Genomic DNA, 19,281 nt, shown 5'->3' with positions numbered 1-19,281 from the left:
CATCAGAGTGATTGACAGCAGGAGGAACCTGACTGAACCCCTGACATGACAGAGTGATTGACAGCAGGAGGAACCTGACTGAACCCCTGACATGACAGAGTGATTGACAGCAGGAGGAACCTGACTGAACCCCCAACATCAGAGTGATTGACAGCAGGAGGAACCTGACTGAACCCCTGACATGACAGAGTGATTTACAGCAGGAGGAACCTGACTGAACCCCCGACATCAGAGTGATTGACAGCAGGAGGAACCTGACTGAACCCCTGACATGACAGAGTGATTAACAGCAGGAGGAACCTGACTGAACCCCCCGACATCAGAGTGATTGACAGCAGGAAGAACCTGACTGAACCCCCGACATCAGAGTGATTGACAGCAGGAGGAACCTGACTGAACCCCCAACATCAGAGTGATTGACAGCAGGAGGAACCTGACTGAACCCCCGACATCAGAGTGATTGACAGCAGGAGGAACCTAATTGAACCCCCAACATCAGAGTGATTGACAGCAGGAGGAACCTGACTGAACCCCCAACATCAGAGTGATTGACAGCAGGAGGAACCTGTTGTTCAGCCTCCAGCTAAACTGAAACACTTTCCTTGTTTGTCCTTAAAAACCCTTCAACCAAACATCTGACACAACAAACCCTAAAACAAACATCACGACATCTGTTCAGGGGTTTGACCTCTCAGAGCTTCTCTAGATCCAAACATCTTCTTCCTCATTTTAAATCAAGGTTCTCGATCTTTTTTATCTTTTGTAAAGTAAACGCTGACCTCGTGGAATATGTTGGAAATATTTCCAGAGATTCAAGTTTTAATTGATTTGTTTCATGAACAAATATTTGAAAACATGTTATAAATCCATGAATTTAGCAAAAATAAAGGTTTACTTTTAACACTAAAGTGTATTGTTAGAAAAAAGACTGAGGAAATATTTATACCTTAAATAGAACTTTTTTCACAATACTTTATCGGTAATTAACAGCAGTATATATACGTATTAAAATATAGTTTTTTGCTTTAAAATCACATTTTATTTATGCAGAGTTGTTTTATTATTAATTTTTGGAATTCAATAGCGTTTTTATAAAACATTTTTTTATTAACAATTAAAGGAAACTGTGGCGATGACTGAGGACGAGAGGATACAGTGAGTCCAGCAGCTTTTAAAGCTGATGTTTGGACATATTTAGGTTTGAAAACAAATGAAAGCAGTTACGACTTCATCAAGAGTCATGTGGTCTGTAAATACTACAACACCAGAGTCAAGTACTGGACAATACTACACATATATACTTGTTACTACACTATCACAACACCAGAGTCAAGTACTGGACAATACTACACATATATACTTGTTACTACACTATCACAACACCAGAGTCAAGTACTGGACAATACTACACATATATACTTGTTACTACACTATCACAACACCAGAGTCAAGTACTGGACAATACTACACATATATACTTGTTACTACACTATCACAACACCAGAGTCAAGTACTGGACAATACTACACATATATACTTGTTACTACACTATCACAACACCAGAGTCAAGTACTGGACAATATTACACATATATACTTGTTACTACACTATCACAACACCAGAGTCAAGTACTGGACAATACTACATATATATATCCTTGTTACTACAGTATTACTATATATTGTATTGTTGACCCTGTATTGTTATACATATCAAATCATATTCTTGACAATATACACTCCTGGAAACGTGTTTAACTTGTTAAATTCGCAAAGATACCACGAGATCCTGGTGATGACTGAGGACAAGAGGATACAGTGACATGTTTGGACATATTTTGGTTTTTAAAAACAAATGAAAACAGTTGCGACTTCGTCAAAAGGGTCTGTAAATTCTGCAACACCAGAGTCAAGTACTGGACAATACTACACATATATACTTGTTACTGCAGTATTACTATACATCACAAAAAATGTAAACGTTATGCCTGTCGTGAAGTAAAGTAACTCTTGTCACCTCTTGACCTGTTGCTATGACGACCACTTTCATCTCCTCTAAAGTGACATCAAACGAGTGTGAGAAGGAGAATCTCTACTTCATTTTGCAGTGTCATGATGTATTTGTACATGTAAGTACAGCTGATTCACTTTGTATTGAGATCACATTTATCTATATTTTAGTGTGTTCTCAAATGAAGCTGTTCATTGAAAATACATCATTATTGCTTTTTATTCATTATCGTGGAGTTTCTTCTTGTACTTGAGTTTCTTTATCTGGTGTTTTATTAGGTTTATATTTCTAATCATGTAGACATGAAGACTTTTTTTAAATTTATATTTATGAATCGTTTTATCTGCAAAAAACCTTTTTAGTTTTAAGCAGCAATTTTTACTTGCTCCTGATTTTTAAATCTCTCGACAGCAAAATTAGAGAAATTGACATTAAAAACCTATATATGTAGAAAAGGAAATTCAAAGGTTTATTCATTTACTTTAATGGTGTGTTTAAGACGCCTGTAAACAAGACAACAAGATAAGCTTTAATCTGACAGAACCTCCATCTTTGACCTCATTAAGCAACAAGGCTGCGATCCATCTGTTCTGGTGCGACTGCTTCTGTCTTCTGACTCGTCATCGTTACTCACGACATGTGTTTCAATAATCCAGCCCTGACTTGCTGCTGCACTTCCTGCCTCTTGTTGTTGCACACGAGCAGAAGAACCAGCATCGACACGCTCGGTTCTGACGGGTCGACTGTCACTCTAGCGTCTGAGCTCTCGGTTCTGACGGGTCGACTGTCACTCTAGTGTCTGAGCTCTCGGTTCTGACGGGTCGACTGACACTCTAGTGTCTGCTCTGAGCTCTGGGTTCTGACGGGTCGACTGTCACTCTAGCGTCCGAGCTCTCGGTTCTGACGGGTCGACTGTCACTCTAGCGTCTGAGCTCTGGGTTCTGACGGGTCGACTGTCACTCTAGCGTCTGCTCTGAGCTCTCGGTTCTGACGGGTCGACTGACACTCTAGTGTCTGCTCTGAGCTCTCGGTTCTGACGGGTCGACTGTCACTCTAGCGTCTGAGCTCTGGGTTCTGACGGGTCGACTGTCACTCTAGCGTCTGCTCTGAGCTCTCGGTTCTGACGGGTCGACTGACACTCTAGTGTCTGCTCTGAGCTCTCGGTTCTGACGGGTCGACTGTCACTCTAGTGTCTGCTCTGAGCTCTCGGTTCTGACGGGTCGACTGTCACTCTAGCCTCTGAGCTCTCGGTTCTGACGGGTCGACTGTCACTCTAGTGTCTGAGCTCTCGGTTCTGACGGGTCGACTGACACTCTAGCGTCTGCTCTGAGCTCTCGGTTCTGACGGGTCGACTGTCACTCTAGTGTCTGCTCTGAGCTCTCGGTTCTGACGGGTCGACTGACACTCTAGTGTCTGCTCTGAGCTCTCGGTTCTGACGGGTCGACTGTCACTCTAGCCTCTGAGCTCTCGGTTCTGACGGGTCGACTGTCACTCTAGCGTCTGAGCTCTCGGTTCTGACGGGTCGACTGTCACTCTAGCGTCTGCTCTGAGCTCTGGGTTCTGACGGGTCGACTGTCACTCTAGTGTCTGCTCTGAGCTCTCGGTTCTGACGGGTCGACTGTCACTCTAGCGTCTGCTCTGAGCTCTGGGTTCTGACGGGTCGACTGTCACTCTAGTGTCTGAGCTCTCGGTTCTGACGGGTCGACTGTCACTCTAGCGTCTGCTCTGAGCTCTCGGTTCTGACGGGTCGACTGTCACTCTAGTGTCTGCTCTGAGCTCTGGGTTCTGACGGGTCGACTGTCACTCTAGTGTCTGAGCTCTCGGTTCTGACGGGTCGACTGTCACTCTAGCGTCTGCTCTGAGCTCTCGGTTCTGACGGGTCGACTGTCACTCTAGTGTCTGCTCTGAGCTCTGGGTTCTGACGGGTCGACTGTCACTCTAGCGTCTGAGCTCTGGGTTCTGACGGGTCGACTGTCACTCTAGCGTCTGCTCTGAGCTCTCGGTTCTGACGGGTCGACTGACACTCTAGTGTCTGCTCTGAGCTCTCGGTTCTGACGGGTCGACTGTCACTCTAGCGTCTGAGCTCTGGGTTCTGACGGGTCGACTGTCACTCTAGCGTCTGCTCTGAGCTCTCGGTTCTGACGGGTCGACTGACACTCTAGTGTCTGCTCTGAGCTCTGGGTTCTGACGGGTCGACTGTCACTCTAGTGTCTGCTCTGAGCTCTCGGTTCTGACGGGTCGACTGTCACTCTAGCCTCTGAGCTCTCGGTTCTGACGGGTCGACTGTCACTCTAGCGTCTGAGCTCTCGGTTCTGACGGGTCGACTGTCACTCTAGCGTCTGAGCTCTCGGTTCTGACGGGTCGACTGACACTCTAGCGTCTGCTCTGAGCTCTGGGTTCTGATGGGTCGACTGTCACTCTAGTGTCTGCTCTGAGCTCTCGGTTCTGACGGGTCGACTGTCACTCTAGCGTCTGAGCTCTCGGTTCTGACGGGTCGACTGTCACTCTAGCGTCTGAGCTCTCGGTTCTGACGGGTCGACTGTCACTCTAGCGTCTGCTCTGAGCTCTGGGTTCTGACGGGTCGACTGTCACTCTAGTGTCTGCTCTGAGCTCTCGGTTCTGACGGGTCGACTGTCACTCTAGTGTCTGCTCTGAGCTCTCGGTTCTGACGGGTCGACTGTCACTCTAGCGTCTGCTCTGAGCTCTCGGTTCTGACGGGTCGACTGTCACTCTAGTGTCTGCTCTGAGCTCTGGGTTCTGACGGGTCGACTGTCACTCTAGTGTCTGCTCTGAGCTCTGGGTTCTGACGGGTCGACTGTCACTCTAGTGTCTGCTCTGAGCTCTGGGTTCTGACGGGTCGACTGTCACTCTAGTGTCTGCTCTGAGCTCTGGGTTCTGACGGGTCGACTGTCACTCTAGTGTCTGCTCTGAGCTCTCGGTTCTGACGGGTCGACTGTCACTCTAGCGTCTGCTCTGAGCTCTGGGTTCTGACGGGTCGACTGTCACTCTAGCGTCTGCTCTGAGCGCTCGGTTCTGACCCGACTGGAGCCTCGACAGTAGATCCGACACCGAACACCAGACTTTTGTTTGGCTCGAGTGTTTCTTCACTGTGTTGTTGTTTTTAAAAATAACTGTAACATTATTTAACATTTATTGAACTAAACATTTCAAATATTGAATCTTTTTATGGATATTTTGTTGTTTTTCAAATGATTTTCTTCAGAATCATAAACACAATAAACTTCTGTAATATTAATTTAAAATGTATTCATTTTTGGAAATATTGAATTTAGTCATTTCTGTATTAAAATATTGAAATTATCTTCACAGTATATTTGAATTAAATCATTTTATATTATATCATTTATTTTTGTTCATTAATTAAATAGAATAATTTGAATATTTCCCAAATTATTATTCTGTTTTTCAAAAGGTAATTTTGAATGATTGGAATTTGAATATTAAACTATATGTGAAAAAATAATTATTTAGAACATTTTCGATTAAAATAAAAAAGGAAATTATTCCATAAAAGTTTTTTTTTTATCAACCTCTCGTCTCATAAAATGCTTTATTGTCTCTTTTTAATCCTTTAAACTAGTTTTAAACTCGTTCAAGTCAAGTTATTTTATTGTCAAATACGCATGTATTCATATATTATTATGCATTACATTATTATGCATATTATTATATTATAATATTATGCATTATTATTATATTAATATACATGATTCAAGGTTTTAGATTAAATTGATCGCTTCGATATATTTCTAATCTCTCTCAATATTTGTTGATATTTCATCTCTGAAGTTTTATTCCTAGAAAAATATAATAATCACATTTTAAAGTTGTTACATTAAATATTTTTGACCTGATTTGGGTAATTTTGTGTGTTTTATTTTGAGAATATTACGATGTGTCACAATTAAATACGGTATATAGCGATACTGTAGTAACAAGTATATATGTGTAGTATTGTCCAGTACTTGACTCTGGTGTGGTGATAGTGTAGTAACAAGTATATATGTGTAATATTGTCCAGTACTTGACTCTGGTGTGGTGATAGTGTAGTAACAAGTATATATGTGTAGTATTGTCCAGTACTTGACTCTGGTGTGGTGATAGTGTAGTAACAAGTATACATGTGTAGTATTGTCCAGTACTTGACTCTGGTGTTGTGATAGTGTAGTAACAAGTATATATGTGTAGTATTGTCCAGTACTTGACTCTGGTGTTGTGATAGTGTAGTAACAAGTATATATGTGTAGTATTGTCCAGTACTTGACTCTGGTGTTGTGATAGTGTAGTAACAAGTATATATGTGTAGTATTGTCCAGTACTTGACTCTGGTGTTGTGATAGTGTAGTAACAAGTATATATGTGTAGTATTGTCCAGTACTTGACTCTGGTGTTGTGATAGTGTAGTAACAAGTATATATGTGTAGTATTGTCCAGTACTTGACTCTGGTGTTGTGATAGTGTAGTAACAAGTATATATGTGTAGTATTGTCCAGTACTTGACTCTGGTGTGGTGATAGTGTAGTAACAAGTATACATGTGTAGTATTGTCCAGTACTTGACTCTGGTGTTGTGATAGTGTAGTAACAAGTATATATGTGTAGTATTGTCCAGTACTTGACTCTGGTGTTGTGATAGTGTAGTAACAAGTATATATGTGTAGTATTGTCCAGTACTTGACTCTGGTGTTGTGATAGTGTAGTAACAAGTATATATGTGTAGTATTGTCCAGTACTTGACTCTGGTGTGGTGATAGTGTAGTAACAAGTATATATGTGTAGTATTGTCCAGTACTTGACTCTGGTGTTGTAGTATTTACAGACCACATGACTCTTGACGAAGTCGTAACTGCTTTCATTTGTTTTCAAAGCTAAATATGTCCAAACATCTGCTTTAAAAGCTGCTGGACTCACTGTATCCTCTCGTCCTCAGTCAAAGCCGAGATATATTCAAGAGGGAAGTTTGGTTGCAACAAAAAAATAAACGAAATAAAAGTGTCTTGAGATGTTTCTTGAAGGAGTCAGTAGATCATCAAACACAGATGTTTCTTGAAGGAGTCAGTAGATCATCAAACACAGATGTTTCTTGAAGGAGTCAGTAGATCATCAAACATAGATGTTACTTGAAGGAGTCAGTAGATCATCAAACATAGATGTTACTTGAAGGAGTCAGTAGATCATCAAACACAGATGTTACTTGAAGGAGTCAGTAGATCATCAAACACAGATGTTTCTTGAAGGAGTCAGTAGATCATCAAACACAGATGTTTCTTGAAGGAGTCAGTAGATCATCAAACACAGATGTTTCTTGAAGGAGTCAGTAGATCATCAAACACAGAGATGTTTCTTGAAGGAGTCAGTAGATCATCAAACACAGATGTTTCTTGAAGGAGTCAGTAGATCATCAAACACAGATGTTTCTTGAAGGAGTCAGTAGATCATCAAACACAGAGATGTTTCTTGAAGGAGTCAGTAGATCATCAAACACAGATGTTTCTTGAAGGAGTCAGTAGATCATCAAACACAGATGTTTCTTGAAGGAGTCAGTAGATCATCAAACACAGAGATGGTTCCAAAGCTTAGGAGCAACAGTCTGGAAGGATTTCTCTCCTCTGGTCCTGAAGTTCAGGAACCATCAGTAGATTCTGATCCACAGACCTCAGAGCCCGAGCTGGGGTGTAAGTCTGGATCAGATCACTGATGGAAGGTCTGACCATGAATAGATCTGAAAGTAAGAACCAGAATTTTAAAATGATCCTGAAAGAAACTGGCAGCCAGTGAAGAGTTTGAAGGAGAAATGTGAGTTCTTCTACTAGAGCGGCTCAGAATTCTGGCTGCAGAGTTTTGTATGAACTGCAGGCGAGAAGATCCTTCTTGGTTAGACACAAAATAAACTGTTACAATAGTCCAGGCAAGAAGTTACAAACACATGGATTATAAGATCCAGATCATGTTGTGACAACATTTTCCTAAGTTTAGAGACTTTTCTCAGTTGAAGGAAACAGTTTGTGTTCGTTTCCTTCAGTGTTGAACTAGAATGTTTGTGTTGTTCACACACCAGGTCTGAAGATCACGCTGAAGATGACTGACGTGAACTAGCATGACCTGACTTGTTGTTACTCTTCTGGTTAGAAGTCACTTATCAAACCGACGAATCTACAACATCTTAAACGAAGGCTCACATGAGACCCACAGAAAGTATGTGTAAAATGTTGACGAGCAGGTGAAGCGTCTTTCAAACGTGCTCGTCCAAGTGTTCGGTCGTGGGTCGTGACCCTTGAGGATTACCTACATTCAAGGATACCATAGTGTGGATCCCTCAGATCAGGAGATGTTCATAAATCACATGTCATGTCTTTACTGACGGCTGATTGGTTCCCGCGATGCTGTATTTAAATGAAGGCCATGTTGCCGTGTCAAAAGTGATCGGGTGGCTGGGCGGCAAAGCATCATGGGTGTTTAATATCAGTGACTTCTAAAGAGAGAAGACATTGAATGAAGGGAATTGGACGAAGATGAGACGATGGATCGAAGCCTTAAGAGTTAAAGAGACGACGTCACAGTCGGATCTATTGCTTCGTTGGATTTGAAACGTTCTGATGACACAGAAGTCGATGACTCGTGCGTTACCTTCAGTTTGTCATCGTCAGGCGTTGAGACTTGTTGACGGATCATTACATCATGAAAGTGTGTCGACCAGAGAGTGAAAGTCAGAAGAGCTTCGGTGGAAGAATCTGTTGCTGCTTCGACTGTTTCTCTGTTATTTAATGTTTATTTCATCAAACCTCGAGTCGAAAATGTTGTGCCAGACGTGTTCTGAACAAAATGTTTATTTGATGAACTGTCTTCGAAAAGAATCCATTTCACTCTCATTGTTAGTGTAAAATGATTGAATTGTATATAATATGAAATGATCTGTTAATACAAGAGAAATACATTTAAATAAAATCACAAAACGCTTGATGACGTCAAAATACTTCCTCTTAGATTATAGATAGATATGGATGGATGGATGGATGGATGGAGAGATTGATGGATGGATGGATGGATGGATGGATGGATGGATGGATGGAAAGATTGATAGATGGATGGAAAGATTGATAGATGGATGGATGGAAAGATGGATAGATGGATGGATGGATGGAAAGATTGATAGATGGATGTATAGATGGATGGATGAATGGATGGATGGACGGATGGATGGAAAGATTGATAGATGGATGGATGGATGGATGGATGGATAGATGGATGTATAGACGGATGGATGGATAGATGGATGGATGGATGGATGGATAGATGGATGGATAGACGGATGGATAGATAGATTGATGGATGGATAGATGGATGGATGGATGGATAGATGGATGTAGAGTCGGATGGATGGATAGATTGATGGATGGATGGATGGATGGATGGATGGATAGATGGATGTATAGACGGATGGATGGAAAGATTGATAGATGGATGGATGGATGGATGTATAGACGGATGGATGGATAGATGGATGGAAAGATTGATAGATGGATGGATGGATGGATGGATAGATGGAAGTATAGACGGATGGATGGATAGATGGATGGAAAGATTGATAGATGGATGGATGGATGGATGGATAGATGGATGTATAGACGGATGGATGGATAGATGGATGGATGGATGGATAGATGGATGTATAGACGGATGGATGGATAGATGGATGGAAAGATTGATAGATGGATGTATAGACGGATGGATGGATGTAAAGACGGATGGATGGATAGATGGATGGAAAGATTGATAGATGGATGTATAGACGGATGGATGGATGTAAAGACGGATGGATGGATAGATGGATGGAAAGATTGATAGATGGATGTATAGACGGATGGATGGATGGATGGATCAACTTTATTGATCCTCTGCAGATCTTCAGGAAATAGTTTTTCCAACAGAGCAACACAGACGATAGATTCATAAAACAAAAACAAAGTCCATTAAAAAGAAAGTACAAAATAAAACAATCTAAGTATAAAGATAAAGATCATAGATCAAAGAAAAATAACAAAGAAAAGGATACAAAGATTAACATAGAATATCATCTTTTCACTGCTGCCCCCAAAATCAGAAAATAAAATAAAACCAGAAAGTTATTGATTGTTGCTGCGAAGCTCCTGGAGAAGCTGCCCTTTGATTTCATTTCACACACACACACACACACACACACACACACACACACACACACACACACACACACACACACACACACACACACACACACACACACTATAAATACAACACTTTGTGTCTCTTTAAATCAGAGATGGAGGAAAACACCTCCTCATGAAAACATAATATACTTTTAATCCTCATTCAAATCACTGGACAACGATGATAAAGTCGTTAATAAGAACGAAAGCGACGGTTCAGCTGCTCCTTAACAAGGATCTGATAACAAAAAGTGTTGTTTAATCTCCTGGATATCACGTGTCGTTACGCTACGATGAACGTTTGGAGATCAGGTTCAGGTGGTTCTCATCGTCCGGGACACACTGGAAAGCTTCCTACAGTTTGTATCAATCCACGCCAATATGCTGCAAGTAAAACAGTCTCATCCAGCTTTTCAAAGGATCCGTGTCACGATATGACAACAAAAACAAACATGAAGCACCTTCAGGAGCTGATGATCTCACGACTGTTCTTGGACGTCGTGAGAGGATTTCAAGGGAATATTCACATGAATTCTTTCAGTTCTTTGGATCCACTTTTGTGATGTTTGTGATGCTAATCATTTCCGTCTCTGTGATTCCAGGCAACCAGACAAAGTCAGAGTTGTGTGGACGCGACGAAACCGGCGCCACTGCACCAGGGTGAGTCTGATCCTGCTGACGAGTCTCAGTTGTTGCTCGACGTTAAACTGGTTCGATCGCACGACAGGTTCAGGAAAAAAAAGTATGTTTACTAAAGTGTCTGCAACAGGAAGTACGAGTCTGATGGTTATCTTTTCATTTGCTCAATCTATCTTTATTTCACTTTTACTCTCAGTGGAAGTCTCTGAATAATCCATAATCTCTGTTCCTCATTTTACGATAAATACTGTGTTGGTCACCATAGCAACGTGAAAATGAAACTACTTTAAGTGGAATCGTGTATGTAGTTTCTGTTCTATCGATCATTACCGTCTGAGATCTATGAAGATTGTTTTCTCTGAAGTAACATCACGATTTGATTCAATACGATGTGTTTCGATACGCTGACGACATTTTTGAAACTATCTCAGGAAACACTAAATTTCAGTGAAATCTTGTGATTGTTCTGCTTTCTTATGGTTGCATTAATAGACAAATATGTCTCAAAGATCCTCTTAAAGTACGGCTGGAATCGACTGTATCCTCTCGTCCTCAGTCCTCGCCGGGATCTCGCAGGACTTTGAGTGTTGCTTTAGCTGCGGAGGACGTAAAGGACTGCTGCCATCTAGTGGCCGAAAGTTGGCGGCACAAAATTAAATCAATAGTAAATAAAAAACAAGTTTAGTTTAAACAAACTTAATTGAATACAGAGAAACAAAAAAGATCTAAATTAAATGAGATTTGAAATACAAATAAGCCCAACAATAAAAAAAACATCATACTGTGCTTTTGAGTCTCGTTATACTGTAGTATGGTGCAAAAATAAATCTGTAAATGAACATTAAAGTCTGCTTAAAACAATAACAATAAGACATCATGCAAGTTAACGTCTTCACTGGGGTCTCCAGCTCCACGGCTGGCAGCCCGGGATCAAGAACCCCTACAGAGGTCTGGTGGTCTGGCAGGTCCCCGAGAGTCTGGACATCACGGTCACCCTGTTCAAGGTTTGAAGACTTTTCAAGAAGATCCAGCGACACAGAGATTGATCAGTTTCTCCGTCGACAGGAACCGACGGCCGACGAGTTCGAAGACAAGGACTGGACTTTTGTCATCGAGAGTGTGAGTCACTGCTGTCGCACAATCTACACAACATGTGACTCTTGACGAAGTCGTAACTGCTTTCATTAGTTTGTGTCATCTGTGTTTGTTAACCAAAGTATGAACAAACATCAGCTTTAAAAGCTGCTGGACTCACTGTATCCTCTCGTCCTCAGGATTTTGAGAGGTTGTTTCTGTAGCTGTGAAAAAACATAATGACTGCTGCCATCTAGTGGCCGAAATAAACTGTTAACACAAACATTAACACCAGGAATATTTGCTCACTTGTGAAAAAAATTATGAATACATAATTTTTACTGAATTATAAACCATAAAATAACAATGTATACTATAACGATAAACAAGTAAAATGTGATTTGAAAACAAAAAAACAAAAACACTGTGAATAAATTATATTATAAATTATATATACAGTATATATTTCATTTATTTGTATTCAATTAAGTGTGTATAAACTAAACTTACTTTATATACTGTATATATATATTTACAGTACATATAATTTATAATATAATTTATAATATAAAATACCTTTTTTTTTTGCTTTCAAATCATATTTTAATTTGATAAATTATATATAAATGTTGTGATATTTAAGTGTAACAATATTTTCTTCACCCTTTGATTCAAAAAGGGAGATTTAGGTCATTCTAGTGATTGTTATCTAAGCATGTTAGGAAGTTTTCCAAATCTTTATGTTGGTCTAATTTTAGTGTTTCTTCCACCACCACAGTTATTAAGCATCGTTTCTTACGAAGGTTTTGATTGTTTTTGCTCCAGGAAACCAAAGGTCGCAGGAAGGTGTTGGCCTCGGCCGACCTGAACATGAAGAAGTTCGCGAGCGCGACGCCGGCGCAGTACGACGTGACGCTGAAGCTGAAGCCGCTGTCGGCGAAGGTCGTGGAAGCCACGCTGAAGGTCAACGTGTCCTGCGTCTTCCTCAAGGAGGGCAAAGCGACGTAAGATCTTCGTTACACCAGCAGATACTGGGGAGGAGGCGCTCGCTCGTGAACTGGTTGCCGCGACGACCTGTGACCTTTTCAGTGTGGAGTCTGTGTTTTTACGCATACAGTCTCGTGGGACCCGTGACAGGCCTCTGTCCCTGGGTAGCTGGGATAGGCTCCTGCGACTCGGATAAATTCAATTTTTCGGTGCAAAAGTAACGCGGCAACATGTAGGACCCGGAACCGTTCTGTTGTGACGGTACCGGTTCTGAAAAATAAAACTAATGTCAGTAAAAAAAAGGACACGTTTAAATACATCGTAATCACAACTCCTGGTTATTGTACACAACACTGAGGGTAGAAGATTCATCAACACTCATCTCCCATGATGCTTTGCCACACACTCCTCTCGTTAGTAATGGCCAAATACCCTCGTTAAATTCTACGTCCATGTCGCTGCGTCAAAGGTGATCCACGGCTGTGGTCGGTTGGCTGGGCGGCAAAGCATTACGGGAGAGGTTCGTGGCACCGTTACTGAGACACTTGTCAATTCAATAAATGTCAAGTACAGAAGTCGGTAAAATTACTTCTTTGCTTGTTGATGATGTTCGAGTGTCATCCATGTTTGTTGTGCGTTTGTGTTGTGTGTGTGTGTGTGTGTGTGTGTGTGTGTCCGGAGCAAGTCGATGTGTGTTGCAAGTGGCTCTCAAGTGTAAATAAACCTTCAGGTCCGTCAACATCCAGGAGGCTCGCTGCTCCAGAGCCAGAGCTAGATTATTTATCTTTGTGGTCGAGCGTATCTTGACGTCTCTCGTGAGCGAGAACATGTGTGTAGAAGGTTGATGGAGAAGGTTGATGGTTCCTCCTCTGTGAAGGATGCATTAGTAGGTTCAGAACCAACTCATCTTGGAAGTGAAGAAGCTTCTCAGATAAGAGGTGAACGTTGTCCTGGAACACAGTCCAGCAGACTTGCTCTCAGACCACTTGGACAAGCGTGACGAATGAGAACCTTCAAGGTCACGATGGTGGCACATTCTCATCCCTCTCTTCTTCTTCTCCTCCTCACAGCGACGAGGACATGCAGAGTCTGGCCAGTCTGATGAGCTTCAAGCAGAGCGACATCGGGAACCTGGAGGATTTCAACGACAGCGACGAGGAGGGCAGCGAGGAGCGCCGGGCGAGCCTGGGCTCCGGTCCGGTGACCGTCGTCGCAGGTGAGAGTCCCTGCGGTGATCCTGGTGTTTCTTCTCCGTCCGTCAGCTTCCTTCATTCATTTCATGTCCTCATCACTCACTTTCTTCTACTCTTCCTTGTCCTCGTGTCCGAGGACAGACTCTCAGCGTTCGAGAGTGCATGACCTGGCGTGGAGGCCCTCGGTAGACTCGGGCCCCGCAGGTAATACTGTCCTGGAGAGAGTCCTGTTCAAGTCCCTGATCAGCTTCTTCACTCTATTTACATTATGATCCTAACTCGAGGCGTCTTAAGGCCCTGAATCATTATTTGTTCAACATCACCAGATTAAACTGTAGATTATGTTTATTAGGGCTTTAATAATACGACTTTTTTTTCAAGTAATATTACGACATTAATCTCAAACGTAAATATGTCTTTAATCTTCTGATAACAATCGCTTCACAAATAAAAATTACTAATTTACTTTAATCTTGTAATATTACGTAATACAAACATCACAAAAAGATAATCTCAAAAATAATTGTTTGTACAATTTTAGTCTCCTAATATACAAGTTTAAATAGATGGATGGATGGATGAATAGATGGATGGATGGATGGATGGATGGATGGAGAGATGGATAGATGGATGGATAGATGGATGGATGGATGGATGGATGGATGGAGAGATGGATGGATGGATGGATGGATAGATCGATGGATGGATGGATGGATGGATGGATGGAGAGATGGATGGATGGATGGAGAGATGGATGGAGAGATGGATGGATGGATGGAGAGATGGATAGATGGATGGATAGATGGATGGATGGATGGATGGATGGATGGAGAGATGGATGGATGGATGGATGGATAGATCGATGGATGGATGGATGGATGGATGGATGGAGAGATGGATGGATGGATGGAGAGATGGATGGAGAGATGGATGGATGGATGGATGGATGGAGAGATGGATGGATGGAGAGATGGATGGATAGATGGATGGATGGATGGATGGATGGAGAGATGGATGGAGAGATGGATGGATGGATGGATGGATGGAGAGATGGATGGAGAGATGGATGGATGGATGGATGGATGGATGGATGGATGGATGGATGGATGGATGGAGAGATGGATGGAGAGATGGATGGATGGATGGATGGATGGAGAGATGGATGGATGGATGGATGGAGAGATGGATAGATGGATGGATAGATCGATGGATGGATGGAGGGAGGGAGGGATGGATGGATAAACTTTATTGATCAACATAAACACAATTGATAAATATAACAAAATTTAAAATAATAAAATTGACTTAATAAAAATTGATAAACATGGTATATATGTTTATAATCCTGTATGAATGTATAATATATATATAATGACACTAACCTCATAATATACTCTTTAAATCTCCTAATAAACGTAGTACACATGACTTTAATCTCTTAATGTTCAACCATAATCTTGTAATCTTGTAATAATACGATAGATAGATAGAACTTTATTGATCCCTCTGGAGGTTCTGTATATATACTGTATATATGAATGTATATATATATATATATACTTATATAATCTTTAATCTCGTAATTATTAGAAGATATATACGTTTTTAATCTCATAATATTCAACTTTAATGACAAATAAAGGTAAAACATAGATTTTTAACAATTATCAAAATCCATTTTCAAGAAGTACATTTTCTTAACTTTAGGTTTTATAACTTTTGTCTAGTTTTTTACTGGACAGATTTATTAGAGATTTATTAGAGATTTATTAGAGATTTATTAGAGATTTATTAGAGATTTATTAGAGATTTATTAGAGATTTATCAGAGATTTATTAGAGATTTATCAGAGATTTATCAGAAAGAGATCTGAGAGAAAAGCTTCAAACATTCATGAGAAACTCATGGTTTCTCTTCTATGATTAGAAAGTTGTTCAGTCTTTCACATCCTCTTTTCTCACTTCTCTCTTCTTCATGGAGTGTTTCCTCAAACCTAACCTCACTCTCTCAACCTCCATCATCCATCTGTCCACGTCATCCAGTCCCATCTGAGATGGAGGGATGGAAGAGGTCCATCCCGGTCCCATCTGAGATGGAGGGATGGAAGAGGTCCATCCCGGTCCCATCTCGACCCCCCCCGCCCGACACCCAGCTCGCCCCTCACACCCCAGCCTCCATCTTTGACCACTCGCTCCCCGCCTTCACTCGAGCTCACCCTCCTGCTCTCCCCAAAATCTTCCAGCCGGGTCCAGGATCAGGTCTGCAGAAGCTCCTCCATGTGGTCCTTCACGGAGCCTCCTTCCGTTCTGCTGCTTCTCTCACCTGCTTCTTTCCTTCTGCTTCCACCTGCTCTCCAGCTCCCAGAAGACCTCATAGCTTCCACTGTGACGCCACAGCTGAAGGCCTTGAGTCCTCCTTCCCCTCCTTCACTCCTCTCAGAGCCATCTCCTCCTCCACTCTTTCCTCTCCTTCCTCCGATCCCTCCTTCCACCTCCCGTCTGGAACAGGTAGAGAGAAAGTGAGCCGTGTTTGAATGTTTCACTCTTCATCGCCCTCGTCCTCAGCTCCTCTCAGCTCCTTCCCTCCTCCTCCTGCACCCCGACTTCTCAAAACCCGTTCTATGGGGGACCCGGGCCCCTCGTTCACTCGACCCACCAGCCTCCCGTCGGCCCCTGACGCAGGTATCAAGGGTCGGAGACGAGCTTCCTGTCCACCGTCCTTCACTCTTCTGCTTCCTCTCGTCCAGCGTCCTGGCAGAGCGAGTGGCGTCCCCCCAAGTGTCCGGCTCCTCTGTCGCAGCCCGCTCTGTCCCCCCGGTCCCTGCATCTCTCTGGACCCCCTGAAGTCCTGCAAAAAAGACAAAGAATAGAGACCCCATGTAACACGGCTTTTAAATGTCACCTCAAAATATGTAACACCTTCACTAACGGGTGTTTTTACGAGTGATGTGTCGATGAAGCTTCATGAAACCGTGGCATGTTGTTCAGAGGTCAGTAGGTGGCGCTCTCCGTCAAATATAATGTCAACTTTTGAATAGAATACATCTTCAAACAATAGAGCAGAGAGTGACATCTAGTGGACTCTGAAAATAAGGCTTCGTGAAGCTTCATCACAGACTGAAATCTACTCACAAGAATATTGAAAATTAAACATATTAAAATATTTTAATAAACATTATAAAAGTGACATAAACTCATATAATCTTATATATGACTTTAATCTCAGTAATAAACGTAATAGATAATAGTAATAAATCAGTAATAAACATAATAGATAATAGTAATAAATCAGTAATAAACGTGATAGATGATAGTAATAAAGCAGGAATAAACTTAATAGATAAGTAAGTAAGTAGAGTAATAAATAAGTAATAACATAAGGATAATAGTGATAAATTAGTAATAAACGTAATAGATAATAGTAATATGTTAGTAATAAACATGATAGATAATGGTATTAATTTAGTATTAAACGTAATAGATAAAAGTAATAAATCAGTAATAAACGTGATATATATGAACTGAATCCTGTAATAACTGTTTTATATATATATAGCACTGATCTCATAATATACAATTTAATTCTCGTATTTAACGTAATATATGTAACTTTCATCTTTTAGTACACAACTTCATTCTTGTTTATTTTAATTTATACATGACTTTAATCTCATAATATTCAGCCTTGGTTTTGGGTAAAAAACATGATACATTTTACTTTAATCTTATTATATTCAACCATAATCTTGTAATGTTACATAATATATAAACCTTAATCTTTAAAAAAAAAACATATAAACATAGTAAACAACAATGTGATGGTAATAATTAATTATGAGTCATAAGTTATTATATGTCAAGTTATTTTCAGTAATTAAGCTCTGACTCGGAAAATGATTCCATTATTCCTAAAGTTCTAGAAAATATCCTCGAAATGACAACGAAATAATGATAATGATAATAAATGAATTCTATGTACTAAAGTATAAATGATCTAGAGCTCCAGGCACCTAAAGCCTCCTGAAGTGAAGTTAAAATGAAACTTTCATGAAGCGTTAAGCGTCCAGCAGAGGAACAGAGAGACTCAAAGGGAAATGTTTGAACTCCCGAGCAACTAAACGTTGGTCCGGTGAATGTCTCTCCTCCTCCTTCATCCTTTCTTTTCAACAAGGTCATAAAAAAACTCTCAGAGCAACAAAACTTTCTACTCACAACATTCCTAACAGTTCAGATTCTGTTCTTTTCTTACTTCTTTTATGCACTGAGTTCCCTTTTCTGTCTCTTATTTTGCTTCCATTCTTTGGCTCTTCTTCCTCCCCGTCAGCTTCTTCCACTGTGGCGCTGCGACTCGAGGGGGGGTCTGGATTCGTTCCGTCCTGGAGACCACAGGTCGTGACCCCCTCAGCTCCTCCTCTCACTTCTCTTTCTCTTCTTGAGCATCCCGGGCCTCCTCTTCTTCCTCCTCAGTCTCTCGTGTCCCTCACTCCAGCTTCCATCGATCAGGCTGCAGGTATAAGAACCCCCTCTGCCCACCCACCCCACCCACCCAAACAACAACAACTTCTGAACGTTTTCTTTGTCTTTAAAGCATCTTTCAATGTTCTGATGGTAACTTTGTGCCCCCTACTGGTCATATGAAGTCATAGCAAGCTTTTGTGACCACGAATATTTAAAAACATATCCGATTTTATTTATAATTGTATAAATTGTGTTTGCAAGTCCAACATATATAACATTGTGTTAATCGAAAATATGTGTAAAATAGCGAAAAGAGCTGAATTATTTGGTGGAGAACATCTAATCTAATCTTAATATCAATTTGACTTTACAAGTGTTACTAACATTATTATATGGAATTAACATTTAAAACTGAATGAAAAGGTTTTCAGGCCCTTTTTTTATAGAGTCCAGGCTCTTAGTTTTTTTTAAAGAGTCCAGGATCCTAGAAGCCCTCAGTTTCAGTGGCAGGTGATCCAAGGGTACAAAGTATAGTTCTGGGGATTATTCAAGTATTCAATAAATTTCTTATAATTGATTATATATATATTTTCAGCAGCAAGTGTCAAACTTTAAATAAATATTCATCACATATTGGAAGTTTTAGGGGAATAAGACCTCACAACAATGTGTTAGAGGCTCTAGAGACTTTACTTACAAGTTTTTTTTCTAGTGTTTT

At 40.9% G+C, this 19,281-nt stretch overlaps 1 protein-coding gene across 4 annotated transcripts in view; it reads left to right on the top strand.

The window, feature by feature from the left end:
- The window catches only part of ehbp1l1a (EH domain binding protein 1-like 1a), a 42,869-nt gene that overhangs the window by 1,470 nt on the left and 22,118 nt on the right, over positions 1-19,281 (top strand). For 3 of the 4 annotated variants that reach the window (XM_087788519.1, XM_087788522.1, XM_087788523.1), the window contains exons 2-10: positions 10,816-10,873; positions 11,761-11,856; positions 11,918-11,971; positions 12,752-12,930; positions 13,984-14,129; positions 16,464-16,613; positions 16,671-16,787; positions 16,853-16,984; positions 18,430-18,615. In XM_087788519.1, the coding sequence (XP_087644645.1) occupies positions 10,816-10,873; positions 11,761-11,856; positions 11,918-11,971; positions 12,752-12,930; positions 13,984-14,129; positions 16,464-16,613; positions 16,671-16,787; positions 16,853-16,984; positions 18,430-18,615 (1,118 nt within the window). The remainder of the gene's footprint in view (positions 1-10,815; positions 10,874-11,760; positions 11,857-11,917; positions 11,972-12,751; positions 12,931-13,983; positions 14,130-16,463; positions 16,614-16,670; positions 16,788-16,852; positions 16,985-18,429; positions 18,616-19,281) is intronic. The other variant, XM_087788521.1, reaches the window with a different exon arrangement.

Source organism: Callionymus lyra, chromosome 4 (assembly GCF_982586985.1).
Source record: "Callionymus lyra chromosome 4, fCalLyr1.hap1.1, whole genome shotgun sequence".
NCBI classification, from domain to species: Eukaryota; Metazoa; Chordata; class Actinopteri; order Syngnathiformes; family Callionymidae; genus Callionymus; species Callionymus lyra.
The sequence above is the reverse complement of the archived record's forward strand: the minus strand, read 5'-3'. Positions and strand labels throughout refer to the sequence as shown.